General features: G+C 42.1%; 1 protein-coding gene across 1 annotated transcript; it reads right to left on the reverse strand.

Annotated features, from left to right (window-relative positions):
* Nucleotides 1-13288: 13288 nt before the first annotated feature.
* LOC112241619 (neoverrucotoxin subunit alpha-like) lies at nt 13289-19872 on the reverse strand. The gene is made up of 4 exons (XM_042315322.1): nt 18387-19872; nt 16160-16333; nt 14828-14874; nt 13289-14191 (listed from the first exon to the last, which is right to left on the reverse strand). The coding sequence occupies exons 1-4, from the start codon at nt 18476-18478 to the stop codon at nt 13635-13637; spliced, it is 870 nt and encodes a 289-aa protein (XP_042171256.1). The 5' UTR covers nt 18479-19872; the 3' UTR covers nt 13289-13634.
* Between the last annotated feature and the right edge of the window lie 440 nt (nt 19873-20312).

The following is a 20312-nucleotide window of genomic DNA, read 5'->3' on the forward strand; positions in this document are numbered from 1 at the left end:
ATTGTCTTGGCGGATCTGTTCAGAACTCAGGATACAGTCTGTGGGGTCCCATCCTGGCCTCCACATTACTGGCAGTAGCGAAGGAAAACGGTTACTGTAGTTGAACATCACCTTTTGACTCTTCTGGGTGTTTCCTCTTCTTATTGTCTTCACCATTAATATTTTTTTTTAGATTTGAAACAAACACAGGAATCAAGAGAATCACAACCCTCAGATCCTTTAGATCAGGGGTCACCAACCTTTTCTGGAATCAAGATCACTTTGAGTCAAAATCCAAGCAGAGGTCTAACACTCAGATTGTTTTTTAAACAAGACATTTAAAAAAACACAAGTTTCTGCAACATTAACCTATTCAAAACAGTTCTGGTAGCAATGAGGTTTGTGCAGTAGGCTTTAGGCCCAATACAGTAGGCTTTAGGCCCAATACAGTAGGCTTTAGGCCCAATACAGTAGGCTTTAGGCCCAATACAGTAGGCTTTAGGCCCAATGCAGTAGGCTTTAGGGCCAATGCAGTAGGCTTTAGGCCCAATACAGTAGGCTTTAGGCCCAATACAGTAGGCTTTAGGCCCAATGCAGTAGGCTTTAGGCCCAATACAGTAGGCTTTAGGCCCAATGCAGAAGGCTTTAGGCCCAATACAGTAGGCTTTAGGCCCAATACAGTAGGCTTTAGACCCAATGCAGTAGGCTTTATGCCCAATACAGTAGGCTTTAGGCCCAATACAGTAGGCTTTAGGCCCAATGCAGTAGGCTTTAGGCCCAATACAGTAGGCTTTAGGCCCAATGCAGAAGGCTTTAGGCCCAATACAGTAGGCTTTAGGCCCAATACAGTAGGCTTTAGGCCCAATACATTATCACTGCATATTGGCTATGCTTGAATTGCCCTGTCAATGTTGCTCTTCTCAGACCATTTTGAAATTACTTTTCAACATTTTAAGTATATGATCACACTGGTAATAAATCGTTTGTTGTATTGTGAGGCACAGCTGAATGAGCATAATCATGTGTTTTATTTGTATTTTACTGGACTGATGGCCTGCATCTGATTGTCAGTCTGAGGGGAGGCAGCAGCGGTGAGCCTCTGTCACCAGACTAACCAACCCTCCCCTACTGTCCGAATACCCATAACAGTCTACTAATACCACTTTCAAAACAACTGGGAACCCGGAAATGCTGGCTGGTATAACGCCTTAAATTACCTTGTCAGGTGAGGCTGCCTGTCACCAGACTAACCAACCCTCCCCTACTGTCAGAATACCCATAACAGTCTACTAATACCACTTTCAAAACAACTGTTACCTTGTCAGGTGAGGCTGAAGGTCACCAGACTAACCAACCCTCCCCTACTGTCCGAATACCCATAACAGTCTACTAATGCCACTTTCAAAACAACTGGGAACTCGGAAATGTCCGACTTCAGTACCTTCAAGACAACTGGGAACTCGGAAATGTCCGACTTCAGTGCCTTCAAGACAACTGGGAACTCGGAAATGTCCGACTTCAGTGCCTTCAAGACAACTGGGGAAAACTTCAGTGCCTTCAAGACAATGGGAACTCCGACTTCAGTGCCTTCAAGACAACTGGGAACTCGGAAATGTCCGACTTCAGTGCCTTCAAGACAACTGGGAACTCAGAAATGTCCGACTTCAGTGCCTTCAAGACAACTGGGAACTCAGAAATGTCCGACTTCAGTGCCTTCAAGACAACTGGGAACTCAGAAATGTCCGACTTCAGTGCCTTCAAGACAACTGGGAACTCGGAAATGTCCGACTTCAGTGCCTTCAAGACAACTGGGAACTCAGAAATGTCCGACTTCAGTGCCTTCAAGACAACTGGGAACTCAGAAATGTCCGACTTCAGTGCCTTCAAGACAACTGGGAACTCAGAAATGTCTGTCTTCTGACTTCAGTGCCTTCAAGACAACTGGGAACTCAGAAATGTCCGACTTCAGTGCCTTCAAGACAACTGGGAACTCAGAAATGTCCGACTTCAGTGCCTTCAAGACAACTGGGAACTCAGAAATGAAATGTGCCTTCAAGACAACTTCAGAAATGTCCGACCAGTGCCTTCAAGACAACTGGGAACTCGAAATGAAATGTCCGACTTCAGTGCCTTCAAGACAACTGGGAACTCAGAAATGTCCGACTTCAGTGCCTTCAAGACAACTGGGAACTCAGAAATGTCCGACTTCAGTGCCTTCAAGACAACTGGGAACTCAGAAATGTCCGACTTCAGTGCCTTCAAGACAACTGGGAACTCAGAAATGTCCGACTTCAGTGCCTTCAAGACAACTGGGAACTCAGAAATGTCCGACTTCAGTGCCTTCAAGACAACTGGGAACTCAGAAATGTGCCTTCAAGACAACTGGGAACTCAGAAATGTCTGTCTTCTGACTTCAGTGCCTTCAAGACAACTGGGAACTCAGAAATGTCCGACTTCAGTGCCTTCAAGACAACTGGGAACTCAGAAATGTCCGACTTCAGTGCCTTCAAGACAACTGGGAACTCAGAAATGTCCGACTTCAGTGCCTTCAAGACAACTGGGAACTCAGAAATGTCCGACTTCAGTGCCTTCAAGACAACTGGGAACTCAGAAATGTCCGACTTCAGTGCCTTCAAGACAACTGGGAACTCAGAAATGTCCGACTTCAGTGCCTTCAAGACAACTGGGAACTCAGAAAAGAAGTGCCTTCAAGACAACTGGGAACTCAGAAATGTCCGACTTCAGTGCCTTCAAGACAACTGGGAACTCAGAAATGTCCGACTTCAGTGCCTTCAAGACAACTGGGAACTCAGAAATGTCCGTCTGTGCCTTCAAGACAACTGGGAACTCAGAAATGTCCGACTTCAGTGCCTTCAAGACAACTGGGAACTCAGAAATGTCCGACTTCAGTGCCTTCAAGACAACTGGGAACTCGGAAATGTCCGACTTCAGTGCCTTCAAGACAACTGGGAACTCAGAAATGTCTGTCTTCTGACTTCAGTGCCTTCAAGACAACTGGGAACTCAGAAATGTCTGTCTTCTGACTTCAGTGCCTTCAAGACAACTGGGAACTCAGAAATGTCTGTCTTCTGACTTCAGTGCCTTCAAGACAACTGGGAACTCAGAAATGTCTGTCTTCTGACTTCAGTGCGTTCAAGACAACTGGGAACTCAGAAATGTCCGACTTCAGCTGCCTTCAAGACAACTGGGAACTCAGAAATGTCCGACTTCAGTGCCTTCAAGACAACTGGGAACTCAGCTGACTTCAGTGCCTTCAAGACAACTGGGAACTCAGAAATGTCTGTCTTCAGACTTCAAGACAACTGGGAACTCAGAAATGTCCTTCAGTGCCTTCAAGACAACTGGGAACTCAGAAATGTCCGACTTCAGTGCCTTCAAGACAACTGGGAACTCAGAAATGGACTTCAGTGCCTTCAAGAAATGTCCGACTGTCTTCAAGACAACTCTCAGACTTCAGTGCCTTCAAGACAACTGGGAACTCAGAAATGTCCGACTTCAGTGCCTCAAGACAACTGGGAACTCAGAAATGTTCAGCTTCAGTGCCTTCAAGACAACTGGGAACTCAGAAATGTCCGACTTCAGTGCCTTCAAGACAACTGGGAACTCAGAAATGTCCGACTTCAGTGCCTTCAAGACAACTGGGAACTCAGAAATGTCCGACTTCAGTGCCTTCAAGACAACTGGGAACTCAGAAATGTCCGACTTCAGTGCCTTCAAGACACTGGGTGCCTTCAAGACAACTGGGAACTCAGAAATGTCCGACTTCAGTGCCTTCAAGACAACTGGGAACTCAGAAATGTCCGACTTCAGTGCCTTCAAGACAACTGGGAACTCAGAAATGTCTTCTGACTTCAGTGCCTTCAAGACAACTGGGAACTCAGAAATGTGACTTCAGTGCCTGTCAAGACTTCAGTGCCTTCAAGAACTCAGAAATGTCCGACTTCAGTGCCTTCAAGACAACTGGGAACTCAGAAATGTCCGACTTCAGTGCCTTCAAGACAACTGGGAACTCAGAAATGTCCGACTTCAGTGCCTTCAAGACAACTGGGAACTCGACTTCAGTGCCTTCAAGACAACTGGGAACTCAGAAATGTCTGTCTTCTGACTTCAGTGCCTTCAAGACAACTGGGAACTCAGAAATGTCTGTCTTCTGACTTCAGTGCCTTCAAGACAACTGGGAACTCAGAAATGTCTGTCTTCTGACTTCAGTGCGTTCAAGACAACTGGGAACAGCTGTAGAGACAACAACACAGTAATTCAGTATGTCTGGTCCTCCATCATGTTGTTCAGCTGTAGAGACAAAACAACACAGTAATTCATTATGTCTGGTCCTCCATCATGTTGTTCAGCTGTAGAGACACAACACAGTAATTCAGTATGTCTGGTCCTCCATCATGTTGTTCAGCTGTAGAGCCACAACAACACAGTAATTCAGTATGTCTGGTCCTCCATCATGTTGTTCAGCTGTAGAGACACAACAACACAGTCATTCATTATGCCTGGTCCTCCATCATGTTGTTCAGCTGTAGAGACACAACACAGTAATTCAGTATGTCTGGTCCTCCATCATGTTGTTCAGCTGTAGAGACAAAACAACACAGTAATTCATTATGTCTGGTCCTCCATCATGTTGTTCAGCTGTAGAGCCACAACAACACAGTAATTCATTATGTCTGGTCCTCCATCATGTTGTTCAGCTGTAGAGCCACAACAACACAGTAATTCATTATGCCTGGTCCTCCATCATGTTGTTCAGCTGTAGAGCCACACACAACACAGTCTAGTGGTCCTCCATCAGTTGTTCCTGTAGGGCCACCAACACAGTAATTCAGTATGCCTGGTCCTCCATCATGTTGTTCAGCTGTAGAGACACAACAACACAGTCATTCATTATGCCTGGTCCTAGTTGCCATAGTTACAGTAGGGATTTAAATTTTTACACAAAAGGGTAAAAACACAATGCCCATTTCAATGAGGATAAAAGTATCCTGTTTCAGGTTAGCTCTACCTTACTCTGTGAAAATCAAATGGAATGTTCTGAAGGCCCTGAAATCATAGCCTCATACCAGACTTGGGTAAAGGTCACATCATTGTAAGTATTTGAGGTGAACTTGATTTCCACTGATCATTAAACCTTTGGGACTATTCCATTCCATTTCAACAACAACTTGAAGTTGTGGTAATAAATCATGGTGTGACAGTGACACTCTGCCTCCACCTAGTGGTGTATCCACACAGAGTTCTACAGGGGTCCACCTAGTGGTATCCACACAGAGTTCTACAGGGGTCCACCTAGTGGTATCCACACAGAGTTCTACAGGGGTCCACCTAGTGGTATCCACACAGAGTTCTACAGGGGTCCACCTAGTGGTATCCACACAGAGTTCTATAGGGGTCCACCTAGTGGTATCCACACAGAGTTCTATAGGGGTCTACCTAGTGGTATCTACACAGAGTTCTACAGGGGTCCACCTAGTGTTATCCCCACAGAGTTCTACAGGGGTCCACCTAGTGGTATCTACACAGAGTTCTACAGGGGTCCACGTAATGGTATCTACACAGAGTTCTACAGGGGTCCACCTAGTGGTATCCACACAGAGTTCTATAGGGGTCTACCTAGTGGTATCCACACAGAGTTCTACAGGGGTCCACCTAGTGGTATCCACACAGAGTTCTACAGGGGTCCACCTAGTGGTATCCACACAGAGTTCTATAGGGGTCCACCTAGTGGTATCCACACAGAGTTCTATAGGGGTCCACCTAGTGGTATCCACACAGAGTTCTATAGGGGTCCACCTAGTGGTATCCCCACAGAGTTCTATAGGGGTCCACCTAGTAGTATCCCCACAGAGTTCTATAGGGGTCCACCTAGTGGTATCCACACAGAGTTCTATAGGGGTCCACCTAGTGGTATCCCCACAGAGTTCTATAGGGGTCCACCTAGTGGTATCCACACAGAGTTCTACAGGGGTCCACCTAGTGGTATCCACACAGAGTTCTACAGGGGTCCACTAGTGGTATCCCCACAGAGGTATCCACCACAGAGTTCACACAGGGGTCCACCTAGTGGTATCCACACAGAGTTCTACAGGGGTCCACCAGGGGTAGTGGTATCCCACACAGAGAGTTCTATAGGGGTCCACCTAGTGGTATCCACACAGAGTTCTATAGGGGTCCACCTAGTGGTATCCACACAGAGTTCTACAGGGGTCCACCTAGTGGTATCCACACAGAGTTCTATAGGGGTCCACCTAGTGGTATCCACACAGAGTTCTATAGGGGTCCACCTAGTGGTATCCACACAGAGTTCTACAGGGGTCCACCTAGTGGTATCCACACAGAGTTCTACAGGGGTCCACCTAGTGGTATCCACACAGAGTTCTACAGGGGTCCACCTAGTGGTATCCACACAGAGTTCTACAGGGGTCCACCTAGTGGTATCCACACAGAGTTCTACAGGGGTCCACCTTGTGGTATCCACACAGAGTTCTATCGGGGTTTCCCTGTCTACCTGCCATGTCATATCAGCACATGGTTTAGATCTGGCATCATACATACTGTAAATCATATTGAGGTATTGACTCAGCACATGTCAACAAGTGGTCTTACTATTTTCAGAGCCTCTTGCATCATTGGGTTCACTCAGGTGTACAGGAAGTGTTCTGGATCTCTTTCTACACTGAGGACAGTCATAGTCTCCTGAAGGAGCAGGTTTCTCCCAGTATCTGGTGATGCACTGTCTGCAGAACGTGTGTCCACAGGTGATAGAGACTGGATTCCTCAGCACCTGGTGACACACTGCACACCTGGACTGATCCTTTGTCAGAGAGCTGAAAGAACATGATTAAAACATAAAGACGTTGTGATCCTTCACTGCTGTTTCTCAGCTAATGTAATGTCATGATTAACTTTTTAATATATTCCTAGATTAAAGGGCATTGGTCCACTTTGAACATTTTCAGGAAGATCCATTGACCAGTCAGTCACTCTTCATAGAGACAGCTGGGTACCGGAGACCGATCTCAGGGTCTGGTTGGAGCCTCAGGAATTATCAAGTAGATTTCCACAATGCATGTTTAGTAATTAACCCCTCTAGTATTTCATACAGTAATGATGATCAGTAGTAGTAGAAAGCAGCCTGTGTCATTATTTAACCCCTAGTATTTCATACAGTAATGATGATCAGTATTAGTAGAAAGCAGCCAGTATCATTATTTAACCCCTAGTATTTCATACAGTAATAATGATAATCAGCAGTAGTAGAAAGCAGCCTGCATCATTATTTAACCCCTAGTATTTCATACAGTAATGATGATCAGTAGTAGTAGAAAGCAGCCTGTATCATTATTTAACCCCTAGTATTTCATACAGTAATGATGATCAGTAGTAGTAGAAAGCAGCCTGTATCATTATTTAACCCCTAGTATTTCATACAGTAATGATGATCAATGATGATCAGTATTTCATAGTAATGATAGAAAGCAGCCAGTATCATTATTTAACCCCTAGTATTTCATACAGTAATGAATCAGTAGTAGTAGAAAGCAGCCTGTATCATTATTTAACCCCTAGTATTTCATACAGTAATGATGATCAGTAGTAGTAGAAAGCAGCCTGTATCATTATTTAACCCCTAGTATTTCATACAGTAATGATGATCAGTAGTAGTAGAAAGCAGCCTGTATCATTATTTAAGTAGTATTTCATACAGTAATGATGATCAGTAGTAGTAGAAAGCAGCCTGTATCATTATTTAACCCCTAGTATTTCATACAGTAATGATGATCAGTAGTAGTAGAAAGCAGCCTGTATCATTATTTAACCCCTAGTATTTCATACAGTAATGATGATCAGTAGTAGTAGAAAGCAGCCTGTATCATTATTTAGTATTTCATACAGTAATGATGATCAGTAGTAGCCAGCCAGTATCATTATTTAACCCCTAGTATTTCATACAGTAATGATGATCAGTAGTAGTAGAAAGCAGCCTGTATCATTATTTAACCCCTAGTATTTCATACAGTAATGATGATCAGTAGTAGTAGAAAGCAGCCAGTATCATTATTTAACCCTCTAGTATTTCATACAGTAATGATGATCAGTAGTAGTAGAAAGCAGCCTGTATCATTATTTAACCCCTAGTATTTCATACAGTAATGATGATCAGTAGTAGTAGAAAGCAGCCAGTATCATTATTTAACCCCTAGTATTTCATACAGTAATGATGATCAGTAGTAGTAGAAAGCAGCCTGTATCATTATTTAACCCCTAGTATTTCATACAGTAATGATGATCAGTAGTAGTAGAAAGCAGCCTGTATCATTATTTAACCCCTAGTATTTCATACAGTAATGATGATCAGTAGTAGTAGAAAGCAGCCTGTATCATTATTTAACCCCTAGTATTTCATACAGTAATGATGATCAGTAGTAGTAGAAAGCAGCCTGTATCATTATTTAACCCCTAGTATTTCATACAGTAATGATCACTAATATGAAAAGGCATTGAACGTTGAACCCCTCTCCACAAATCTACAAGAAATTCCCCTTTTTATAATGTATCATGTATAGCAGGATCCTTACTTTGGGTCAAAGGGCATTGCTCCACTGATAACATTGAGGATTGTCCCTGGAGCAGTCACAGACAGACAGCTGGGTACTGCTCTCTGGGTGTGGGGGTTGGCAGCGCCCCCCTCCTCTCTCTCCTCAGAGACATTCATCTTAGGGGCATGTTCCAACTTCCAGAAATACAGCGCTATAAAGAGTCACACACACTTCCTTGATCAAACATATACTTACTAGTGTGTAACAGGCTCGTAAAGACATGCAGTCTTGACACATGATAACTCCATCAAACACCCATCTAATAATAACACAAGTTGTCCCTTACGTCAGTATTCACCCTCTGTTATGTCTGTTACATTACTGTTTCTGAAATACAATACCGTACAGACTTCTCTCCATTCCATTTCAACAACAACTTGTAGTTGTGGTAAGAATAAATCATGGTGTGACAGTGACACTGCCTCCACCTAGTGGTATCCACACAGAGTTCCCCTGTCCAGAGTTCTACAGGGGTCCACCTAGTGCCAGGAGCCAAGTGCACCGGTTTGAGGTGTAGTAGATGCCAGGTGCACCGGTTTGAGTGTGTGAAGAACTGCAGCGCTGCTGGGTTTTTCACACTGAACAGTTTCCTGTGTGTATCAGGAATGGTCCCCCACGCAAAGGACATCCAGCCAACTTGACACAACTATAGGAAGCATTGGAGTCAACATGAGTCGGCATCCCTGTGGAACGCTTTCAGCACCATGTAGAGTCCATGAGACTGTTCTGAGGACAAAGGCTGCTACTCAATATTAGGAAGGTGTTCTTAATGTTTTGTACACTCAGTGTATATATTTTAACATGGTTGCTATTTACAGGAATAGACTGGCCCAAAGTGGTGTATGTGTGTGTTACTCCATGTATTTCAATCAGTGGTGGTCAGTGTCATTTAAGACTTGGGAGGACACATTTTGGTTTCATGACTGTCATTCATATTCCATTCACCCGTTCAATGTAACAGCTATACAGTTGAAGTCGGAAGTTTACATGCACTTAGGTTGGAGTCATTAAAACTCATTTTTTCAACCACTCCACAAATTTCTTGTTAACAAACTGTAGTTTTGGCAAGTCGGTTAGGACATCTACTTTGTGCATGACACAAGTCATTTTCCAACAATTGTTTACAGACAGATTATTTCACTTATAATTCACTGTATCACAATTCCAGTGGGTCAGAAGTTTACATACACTAAGTTGACTGTGCCAGCTTGGAAAATTCCAGAAAATGATGTCATGGCTTTAGAAGCTTCTGATAGGCTAATTGACATAATTTGAGTCAATTGGAGGTGTACCTGTGGATGTATTTCAAGGCCAACCTTCAAACTCAGTGCCTCTATGCTTAACATCATAAGAGAATTTTAAAAAATCAGCCAAGACCTCAGAAAAAAAATTGTAGACCTCCACAAGTCTGGTTCATCCTTGGGAGCAATTTGCAAATGCCTGAAGGTACCACGTTCATCTGCACAAACAATTGTCCGCAAGTATAAATACCATGGGACCACGCAACCGTCATACCCCTCAGGAAGGAGACGCGTTCTGTCTCCTAGAAATGAATGTACTTTGGTGCGAAAAGTGCAAATCAATCCCAGAACAACAGCAAAGGACCCTGTGAAGATGCTGGAGGAAACAGGTACAAAATAATCTATATCCATAGTAAAACGAGTCCTATACCGACATAAGCTGAAAGGCCGCTCAGCAAGGAAGAAGCCACTGCTCCAAAACAGCCATAAAAAAGCCAGACCACGGTTTGCAACTACACATGGGGACAAAGATTGTACTTTTTGGAGAAATGTCCTCTGGTCTGATGAAACAAATATAGAACTGTTTGGCCATAATGACCATCGTTATGTTAGGAGGAAAAGGGGGAGGCTTGCAAGCTGAAGAACACCATCCCAACCGTGAAGCACGGGGTGGCAGCATCATGATGTAGGGGTGCTTTGCTGCAGGAGGGACTGGTGCACTTCACAAAATAGATGGCATCATGAGGAAAGAAAATTATGTGGATATATTTAAGCAACATCTCAAGACATCAGTCAGGAAGTTAAAGCTTAGTCGCAAATGGGTCTTCCAAATGGACAATGATCCCAAGCATACTTCCAAAGTTGTGGCAAAACGGCTTAAGGACAACAAAGTCAAGGTATCTGGAGTGGCCATCACAAAGCCCTGACCTCAATCCCATAGAAAATTTGTGGGCAGAACTGAAAAAGCGTGTGCGAGCAAGGAGGCCTACAAACCTGACTCAGTTACACCAGCTCTGTCAAGAGGAATGGGCCAAAATTCACCCAACTTATTGTGAGAAGCTTGTGAAAGGCTACCCAAAACGTGTGACCCAAGTTGAACAATTTAAAGTCAATACACTCAATTAGTATTTGGTAGCATGTAAACTTCTGACCCACTGGGAATGTGATGAAAGAAATAAAAGCTGAAATAAATCACTCTACTATTATTCAGACATTTCACATTCTCTTAAAATAAAGTGGTGATCCTAACTGACCTAAAACAAGGCATTTTCACTAGGATTATATGTCATGAATTGTGAAAAACTGAGTTTAAATGTATTTGGCTAAGGTGTATGAAAACTTCCGACTTCAACTGTAGGTTTAGGCTAATACATGATACTCAAATGTTCCTTATAACGGGGCTGTACAAATGACCTGGACTAACCTATACCCCCGCACATTGACTTGGTACCGGTACCCCCTGTGTACAGCCTCGTTATTGTTATTCTTTTGTGTTACTTTTTATCATTTTTTCGCCATTTCGTTCCATTTGCTTCTGTTAAATAAATGTTTCAACAGAATCGGCGGAATGAATACACCCCTGATCACGCGTAAACACAGTTTACTTTCACAGCAGCCATGTTGTATTCCTTCTCGCATCTATGTGCTCCCCTCCTCTCACCTTTTCACTTTGCTTGTGGACTTCAATGTACAACACATCAGCTGTATGTGACCAGGCAACAAAAAAAACTTTCCAAGCCAAACCACATCATTACCACTACACACAGCCTACATCGTTGTCACCATATTAGCTAAAGTAACATCAGTCAACATAGCTAATAGAACTAACGAGAAAGTAAACCTGCTACAATCATGAAGTAATGTTACATTTGACAGTCAGTAAGCGGTTACGGCGGAGGCCCCGGTGGCAAAAAATGTGTCAAACCAAAGCTTACCTTGGAAGAGTTCCAGTGTTGTGTTGGATAGTCATAGCCAGCTAGCTAACATAGCATCCCTCTCTGTTGGATAGTCATAGCCAGCTAGCTAACATAGCATCCCTCTCTGTTGGATAGTCATAGCCAGCTAGCTAACATAGCATCCCTCTCTGTTGGATAGTCATAGCCAGCTAGCTAACATAGCATCCCTCTCTGTTGGATAGTCATAGCCAGCTAGCTAACATAGCATCCCTCTCTGTTGGATAGTCATAGCCAGCTAGCTAACATATCTTCCCTCTGTTTTAGCAGGGTGTTTGAGTAGGTGAAACAACTGTATCTAGCTGCATTTTCTAGCTAAGCAAGTGAAACTGAAAGTGAATCTCTAGCTTCTCCTTCTCCTAGGAGAAACCTAGTGGTTAGAGCGTTGGACTAGTAACCGGAAGGTTGCAAGTTCAAACCCCCGAGCTGACAAGGTACAAATCTGTCGTTCTGCCCCTGAACAGGCAGTTAACCCACTGTTCCAAGTTTGTCATTGAAAATAAGAATTTGTTCTTAACTGACTTGCCTGGTTAAATAAATACAAAAACATTTGGGAAGAAATTCAATTTGTTCAAAACTGTCCAACTATTATCTTTCTCTTTGAGTCAACTACTCACCACAGGTTATGCACTGCAGTGCTAGCTAGCTGTAGCTTACGCTTTCAGTACTAGGTTCATCATGTTATGCACTGCAGTGCTAGCTAGCTGTAGCTTATGCTTTCAGTACTAGCTTCATCATGTTATGCACTGCAGTGCTAGCTAGCTGTAGCTTATGCTTTCAGTACTAGCTTCATCATGTTATGCACTGCAGTGCTAGCTAGCAGTACTAGTACTAGCTTCATCATGTTATGCAGCTGCAGTGCTTCATCATGTTATGCTAGTGCTAGCTAGCTGTAGCTTATGCTTTCAGTACTAGCTTCATCAGTTATTGCAGTCTAGCTGTAGTTATGCTTTCAGTACTTGAGTGCTCAATGCTTTCAGTACTAGATTCATCATGTTTGATTGCAGTGACAACATGTTCAGTATGCTTCATCAGGTTATGCACTCTGAGCTAGGTTTATGGAGTACTTGATCAATTCTCTGATCCTTTGATTGCGTGGACAACATGTTCATGCTACAGGAGCTCTGATAGGTTGTAGGACGTCCTCTGGAAGTTGTCATAATTACTGTGTAAGTCTACGGAAGGGGGTGAGAACCATGAGCCTCCTAGGTTTTGTATTGAAGTCAATATACCCAGAGGACGGAAGGTCTTCTGGCTATACCATGGTCTTACCCATTGAGGCTACTGTAGACCTTCATTGCAAAACAGGGTGTTTTAATATTTTTTTGGGGGTGAAGTTAATATATTTTATATAGTTTTTATTTAAAAAGGATAACTTTAAATATTTTCACTGAGGAGAATGGTCCTCCCCTTCCTCCTCTGAGGAGCCTCCACTGATTTAAATGTCATACTCTTATAAAAAATAAAACATTGAGAACTGCACTTCTTTCATCTGGTTGATTAACCTTTATTAGTCAAATCTGTGACCTGTACATATCATTCAGTGGAATTTATGTTTATACAGAAGCAGGATTGTTTAGTCAACCATTTTACAGACAGGAATATTTACAAACATGAAAAAGCAATAACAGCACGATCAATGATGTCTAAATGAGACGTTTTAACAACAGTGGTGATACATTCTATTCATTGTTATTTTACAATGTCTATCAACTTCAGTGGTGTATAATCATGAATATTTAGATATAATAATCATCTGTTAACTCATGACTAGAGAGTTCATATCAATATTTGTTCCAGTGTGTCTTACTGAATATAACCAGGATTAGAGTCAAACATCATGTGTTTGGCACAGGGACCACCTGACACAGGGACATTGAAGAGGAGTCATCCCAAAGCTGAAACCCTGGATAGAGGGGCTCAGTGAATGTGGTGTGGAATGTGTACAGGTGGGTCAGTGTGTCAGAGGAGACTCTGTAGAAGGACAGAGTGCCGGCTGGCCAGTCCAGATACACCCCTAGTCTGTGGGAGCTGGAGGACGGGACGTCTATGTCAGTGTAATTATCATTGTGCCAGGCAGTGTAACGGTTGTTAAAGCAGCTCAGACTCCAGGACTTGTCATTCTGTCCAATCACACAGTCCTCATCCCCCCCTTCTCTCCTGCTGATTCCTTTATATGTCACTCCTACATCAGCCCCTATCCCACTCCTCTCTGCCTCCCAGTAACAGAGCCCAGTCAGACCCTCTCTACACAGCACCTGTTCACAGTCCACAAATCTCTCTGGGTGATCAGGATACGGCTGAGCCTCTTCGCTACGTGCCACCTTTCTGTTGTCCTCAGACAGAGAGAGCTTTATGTTTACTGTGTTTGGGTCCAGTGTGAGATCACAGGCATCTGATGGGGAAGACCAGGTATATCACAAATCATCTTCATATCACATCAGAATGTTAATGGTTCTAGGTATTAAAGGACCACATCAGAATGTTAATGGTTCTAGGTATTAAAGGACCACATCATAATGTTAATGGTTCTAGGTATTAAAGGACCACATCAGAATGTTAATGGTTCTAGGTAATAAAGGACCACATCAGAATGTTAATGGTTCTAGGTAATAAAGGACCACATCAGAATGTTAATGGTTCTAGGTATTAAAGGACCATATCATAATGTTAATGGTTCTAGGTATTAAAGGACCACATCATAATGTTAATGGTTATAGGACCACATATGAATGTTAATGTTTCTAGGTATTAAAGGACCACATCAGAATGTTAATGGTTCTAGGTATTAAAGGACCAAACAAAGAGTATTTAAGACTTGCTGAATGATGATACGTTATACTGTATGGTCATATAAAACACAGACACACATCAACAAAAAACCACAGAGTGAAGTCCTATTAGGGTAACCACACATGCATACATTACTTATCAATCAAGCTCTGAAAAACGATTTCATTATTTTCTTACCCCTTACTTGAAATAAGACTGAGTAATAACAAGCTAATTATTCACAGCAGTCAACACTCACATTTTCTAGGCCAAGGATTGATTGTGTACACTCCACCAGGTTCCACACTGTGAGGGGAGCAGGAGAACAGGCAGTCAATCTCTCTGCCTCACACACACAGACGGTCAGCATATCACATTGTTCATGTGATGATAAGTAAAGTATGTCTGGCTCACAGTGCATGTCAATTATCATACCTAACCTGATAACTATCAATCATTATAACTAACCTGATAACTATCAATCATTATAACTAACCTGATAACTATCAATCATTATAACTAACCTGATAACTATCAATTATCATAACTAACCTGATAACTATCAATTATCATAACTAACCTGATAACTATCAATCATTATAACTAACCTGATAACTATCAATCATTATAACTAACCTGATAACTATCAATCATTATAACTAACCTGATAACTATCAATCATTATAACTAACCTGATAACTATCAATCATTATAACTAACCTGATAACTATCAATTATCATAACTAACCTGATAACTATCAATCATCTTAACTAACCTGATAACTATTAATTCTCATAACCTGATAACTATCAGTTATCATAACCAACCCAAACTCAGAAAAATGTCTTACAGTATTGTGGTGAAACTGTGATTATAGCTGGCAAGGAATGATTTCCTCAAATCATGAAGTAATGGCTCTATGCCTGTGCCTCCTTGCCACCACATAGTCTACCGTTGCTCAGGTTGAATCACATAGCCTACCGATGCTCAGGTTGAATCACATAGTCTACTGATGCTCAGGTTGAATCACATAGTCTACTGATGCTCAGGTTGAATCACATAGCCTACCGATGCTCAGGTTGAATCACATAGTCTACCGATGCTCAGGTTGAATCACATAGTCTACTGATGCTCAGGTTGAATCACATAGTCTACTGATGCTCAGGTTGAATCACATAGTCTACTGATGCTCAGGTTGAATCACATAGTCTACTGATGCTCAGGTTGAATCACATAGTCTACTGATGCTCAGGTTGAATCATAGACTACATACATTTTGTAGGCCACCTCACATCTTATCCACGGGATCCTATGAACTTGGAAGTAATAAAGTATTTCAATGTTTTTTTTCTCAGGTTGTGGTTTGTGTGTTGGTGTGTTCAGACCTCTGACGCCGGCCCATACTGGTTAATACAAAGGTGGTGATAGAGCTATGCTACTCTGATCTACCAGTACCTGTCCCTCCACTCAGGATCTACCAGGTCTCCACTCAGGTGGATCTACCAGTACCTGTCCCTCCACTCAGGAGGTCTCAAGCTCTATTGCAGTATGTCAATCATCAACACATATTGACACAAACCCTCTACATACTTGAGTTTCTCCAGTCTGCAGTGTGGATCCTCCAGTCCAGCAGAGAGCAGTCTGACTCCTGTGTCTCCTGAGCGATTGTTACTCAGGTCCAGCTCTTTCAGGTGTGAGGGGTTTGACCTCAGAGCTGAGACCAGAGATGCACAGCCTTCCTCTTCGACTCCACAGAGCGACAAGCTGCAGAGAGTTAAACATGATTTCAAAATCACACTGCTATTCTTTGAACATAAAAAGATGCATCTAAAAATAATAAAAGTATCTTAGGAAAGTAGTCAGGCCCCTTGAAGTTTACCAAAACCAAAAGTATCTTACCAAAAGGAAAGTAGTCAGGCCCCTTGAAGTCTACCAAAAGTCTCTTAGGAAAGTAGTCAGGCCCCTTGAAGTTTGCCAAAAGTCTCTTAGGAAAGTAGTCAGGCCCCTTGAAGTTTGCCAAAAGTCTCTTAGGAAAGTAGTCAGGCCCCTTGAAGTCTACCAAAGGGCACCTAAAGGACTCAGACCATGAGAAACAAGATGAAAGCAAGATTGAACTCTTAGGCCTGAATGCCAAGCATCACGTCTGGAGGAAATCTGACACCATCCCTACGGTGAAGCATGGTGGTGGCAGCATCATGCTGTGGGGATGTTTTTCAGCGGCAGGGACTGGGAGACCAGTCAGGATCGAGGGAACGATTAACGGAGGAAAGTACAGAGAGATCCTTGATGAAAACCTGCTCCAGAGCGCTCAGGACCTAACTGGGGCGACGGTTCATCTTCCTACAGAACAGCGACCCTAAACACACACCCAAGACAATGCAGGAGTGGCTTTGGGACAAGTCTCAATGTCCTTGAGTGGCCCAGCCACAGTCCGGACTTGAACCCGATCAAACATCTCTGGAGACCTTAAAATAGCTGTGCAGCAGTGCTCCCCATCCAAACTGAGAAGAATGGGAGAAACTCCCCAAATACAGGTGTGCCAAGCTTGTAGCGTCATACCCAAGAAGACTCGAGGCTGTAATCGCTGCCAAAGGTGCTTCAACAAAGTACTGAGTAAAGGGTCAGAATACTTACGTAAATGTGAAATTCTCAGTTTTTTTTTTTTATACATTTGCACAAAAAAAAATCTAAAAACATGTTTTTGCTTTGTCATTATGGGGTATTGTGATGTCATTATGGGGTATTGTGATGTCATTATGGGGTATTGTGATGTCATTATGGGGTATTATGATGTCATTATGGGGTATTGTGATGTCATTACGGGGTATTGTGATGTCATTACCGGGTGTTGTGATGTCATTACCGGGTGTTGTGATGTCATTACGGGGTATTGTGATGTCATTACGGGGTATTGTGATGTCATTACGGGGTGTTGTGATGTCATTACGGGGTATTGTGATGTCATTACGGGGTATTGTGATGTCATTACGGGGTATTGTGATGTCATTATGGGGTATTGTGATGTCATTATGGGGTATTGTGATGTCATTATGGGGTATTGTGATGTCATTATGGGATGTCATTATGGGGTGTTGTGATGTCATTATGGGGTGTTGTGATGTCATTATGGGGTGTTGTGATGTCATTATGGGGTATCGTGATGTCATTATGAGGTATTGTGATGTCATTATGGGGTATTGTGATGTCATTATGGGGTATTGTGATGTCATTATGGGGTATTGTGATGTCATTATGGGGTATTGTGATGTCATTATGGGGTATTGTGTGTAGATTGAAAAAACTATTTAATCCATTGGAGATTAAGGCTATAACGTAACAAAATGTGGAAAAAGTTAAGGGGTCTGAATACTTTCCAAATACACTGAAGATACAGTAAAGTCTACATCTGTGTGTGTGGGTGTATATATATATATATATATATATATATACATATATACACACACATTACATTGAATTGTGTATTTTCATCCTTAAACACACGTGGATCTGGTGAACATCTACCACCTGTTGACCAACTACAGGAACACTGACCTCAGAGTCTCCAGTTTACAGTGGGGATTCCCCAGTCCAGCAGAGAGCAGCTTCAATCCTAAATCCTTCAGGTCATTGTTACTCAGATCCATCTCTCTCAGGTGTGAGGGGTTTGAACTGAGAGCTGAGACCAGCACTTCACAGGATGCTTCTGTGAGTTTACAGCCAGCGAGTCTATGAACAGAGTAAGCATTTAAATGTAAAACCATTATATGTGGATCTAATTAAAGGTTATCACTTGTTGACCAACTACAGGAATACTGACCTCAGAGTCTCCAGTTTACAGTGGGGATTCCCCAGTCCAGCAGAGAGCAGCTTCACTCCTAAATCCTTCAGGTCATTGTTACTCAGATCCATCTCTCTCAGATGTGAGGTGTTTGAACTGAGAGCTGGGACCAACACTTCACAGGATGTGTCTGTGAGGTTACAGTCAGTGAGTCTGTCAGCACAGAGTAAACCCCATTACAGACAGGTTGTATTATAACGGTACGTTTAGCTTTCATTTCTTACACATTTACCAGGTCTAATGTTTACAACGTGAATACATGGCTAGATGTTGCAACTGTATTTGATCCGTTTTTTATTGTCATTTGTTCAAGAGTTTTCAGCTGATAGACAATCTAGTCCACCAACGAAACTGCTTTTCTTACAAAGATCATCTTGGAACTCCAGAACTAGGGTTGAATATTTTCCCTGTATTTTACAAATGTTCCATACTGAAAATAGACATTTTCTCCCAGGTAACCCAGTCTTTCCCGCCAAAACTGGAAGTGTCATTCTAAAGCATATAAAGCATATTAATAAGACATGTTAAATGTGTATTTTACACTCTAGCAGTACGTTCAGACAAATATCATCAAAGACAAAGACGTTCTGAGCATTTCACCCTCAAAGCTCCCTGACAGTAAAAACAACCCTATGGGTTAATAGCCGGGTATGGAGGAGCACCAACAGCCACCAGTCTAATGAATCCATTTAACTACAAATGCCTCACTGGACCCCCCCTCCGTGTCAATGTCATTACTGACAGTAAAAACAACCCTATGGGTTAATAGCCGGGTCTGGAGGAGCACCAACAGCCACCAGTCTAATGAATCCATTTAACTACAAATGCCTCACTGGACCCCCCTCCGTGTCAATGTCATTACTGACAGTAAAAACAACCCTATGGGTTAATAGCCGGGTCTGGAGGAGCACCAACAGCCACCAGTCTAATGAATCCATTTAACTACAAATGCCTCACTGGACCCCCCCCCTCCGTGTCAATGTCATTTGGTTGTGTTTACGAAGGTGTTAGGTAACATTAGAAAACCAAATGTAAATATTTGAACTTTTTCATTAGCTTATGTTAACAAAAATAAAAAGCTAAAATATCACAGAATTGTATGTGTAAAAGTGTCAAATCTATTTTATTCATGGAGTACCTTTGTTACAACTATGAAAACACAAAAGCAGATTTGCAGATAACTTTTTATAACGACAAAACAAATAAAAATAGTCAAAGACAAAGGCATGTGGTGGATGAAGAAAATATCAGCAGCCTAAACTAATCATTACTGTTCAATGTCACGTACTAAACTAATCAGTAGTGTTCAATGTCACATACTAAACTAATCATTACTGTTCAATGTCACATACTAAACTAATCATTAGTGTTCAATGTCACGTACTAAACTAATCATTACTGTTCAATGTCACGTACTAAACTAATCATTAGTGTTCAATGTCACGTACTAAACTAATCATTACTGTTCAATGTCACGTACTAAACTAATCATTAGTGTTCAATGTCTAATCAGTAGTGTTCAAACTAATCATTAGTGTTCAATGTCACGTACTAAACTAATCATTAGTGTTCAATGTCACGAACTAAACTAATCATTAGTGTTCAATGTCACGAACTAAACTAATCATTAGTGTTCAATGTCAACTAATCATTAGTGTTCAATGTCACATACTAAACTAATCATTAGTGTTCAATGTCACGGACTAATCATTAGTGTTCAATGTCATGTACTAAACTAATCATTAGTGTTCAATGTCACGTAACATTAGTGTTAATCAGTAGTGTTCAATGTCACGTAAACTAATCAGTAGTGTTCAATGTCACGTACTAATCAGTAGTGTTCAATGTCACGTGCACTAATCAGTAGTGAAAGTCCTTTCCTGCAAGTCCTAAACCCTAATCATC

Source organism: Oncorhynchus tshawytscha, unplaced genomic scaffold (genome assembly GCF_018296145.1).
Source record: "Oncorhynchus tshawytscha isolate Ot180627B unplaced genomic scaffold, Otsh_v2.0 Un_scaffold_2056_pilon_pilon, whole genome shotgun sequence".
NCBI lineage: Eukaryota > Metazoa > Chordata > Actinopteri > Salmoniformes > Salmonidae > Oncorhynchus > Oncorhynchus tshawytscha.

Coding starts and splice junctions, on each gene's coding strand:
- LOC112241619 (XM_042315322.1), bottom strand. CDS start 18,478: ATGGATCTGAGTAACAATGACCTGAAGGATTTAGGAGTGAAGCTGCTC. Junction 14,875..16,159: donor TGCAGACTGGAGAAACTCAA/GTATGTAGAGGG, acceptor CTCCCCTCACAG/TGTGGAACCTGGTGGAGTGT. Junction 14,192..14,827: donor CAATCCTTGGCCTAGAAAAT/GTGAGTGTTGAC, acceptor CTTCCCCATCAG/ATGCCTGTGATCTCACACTG.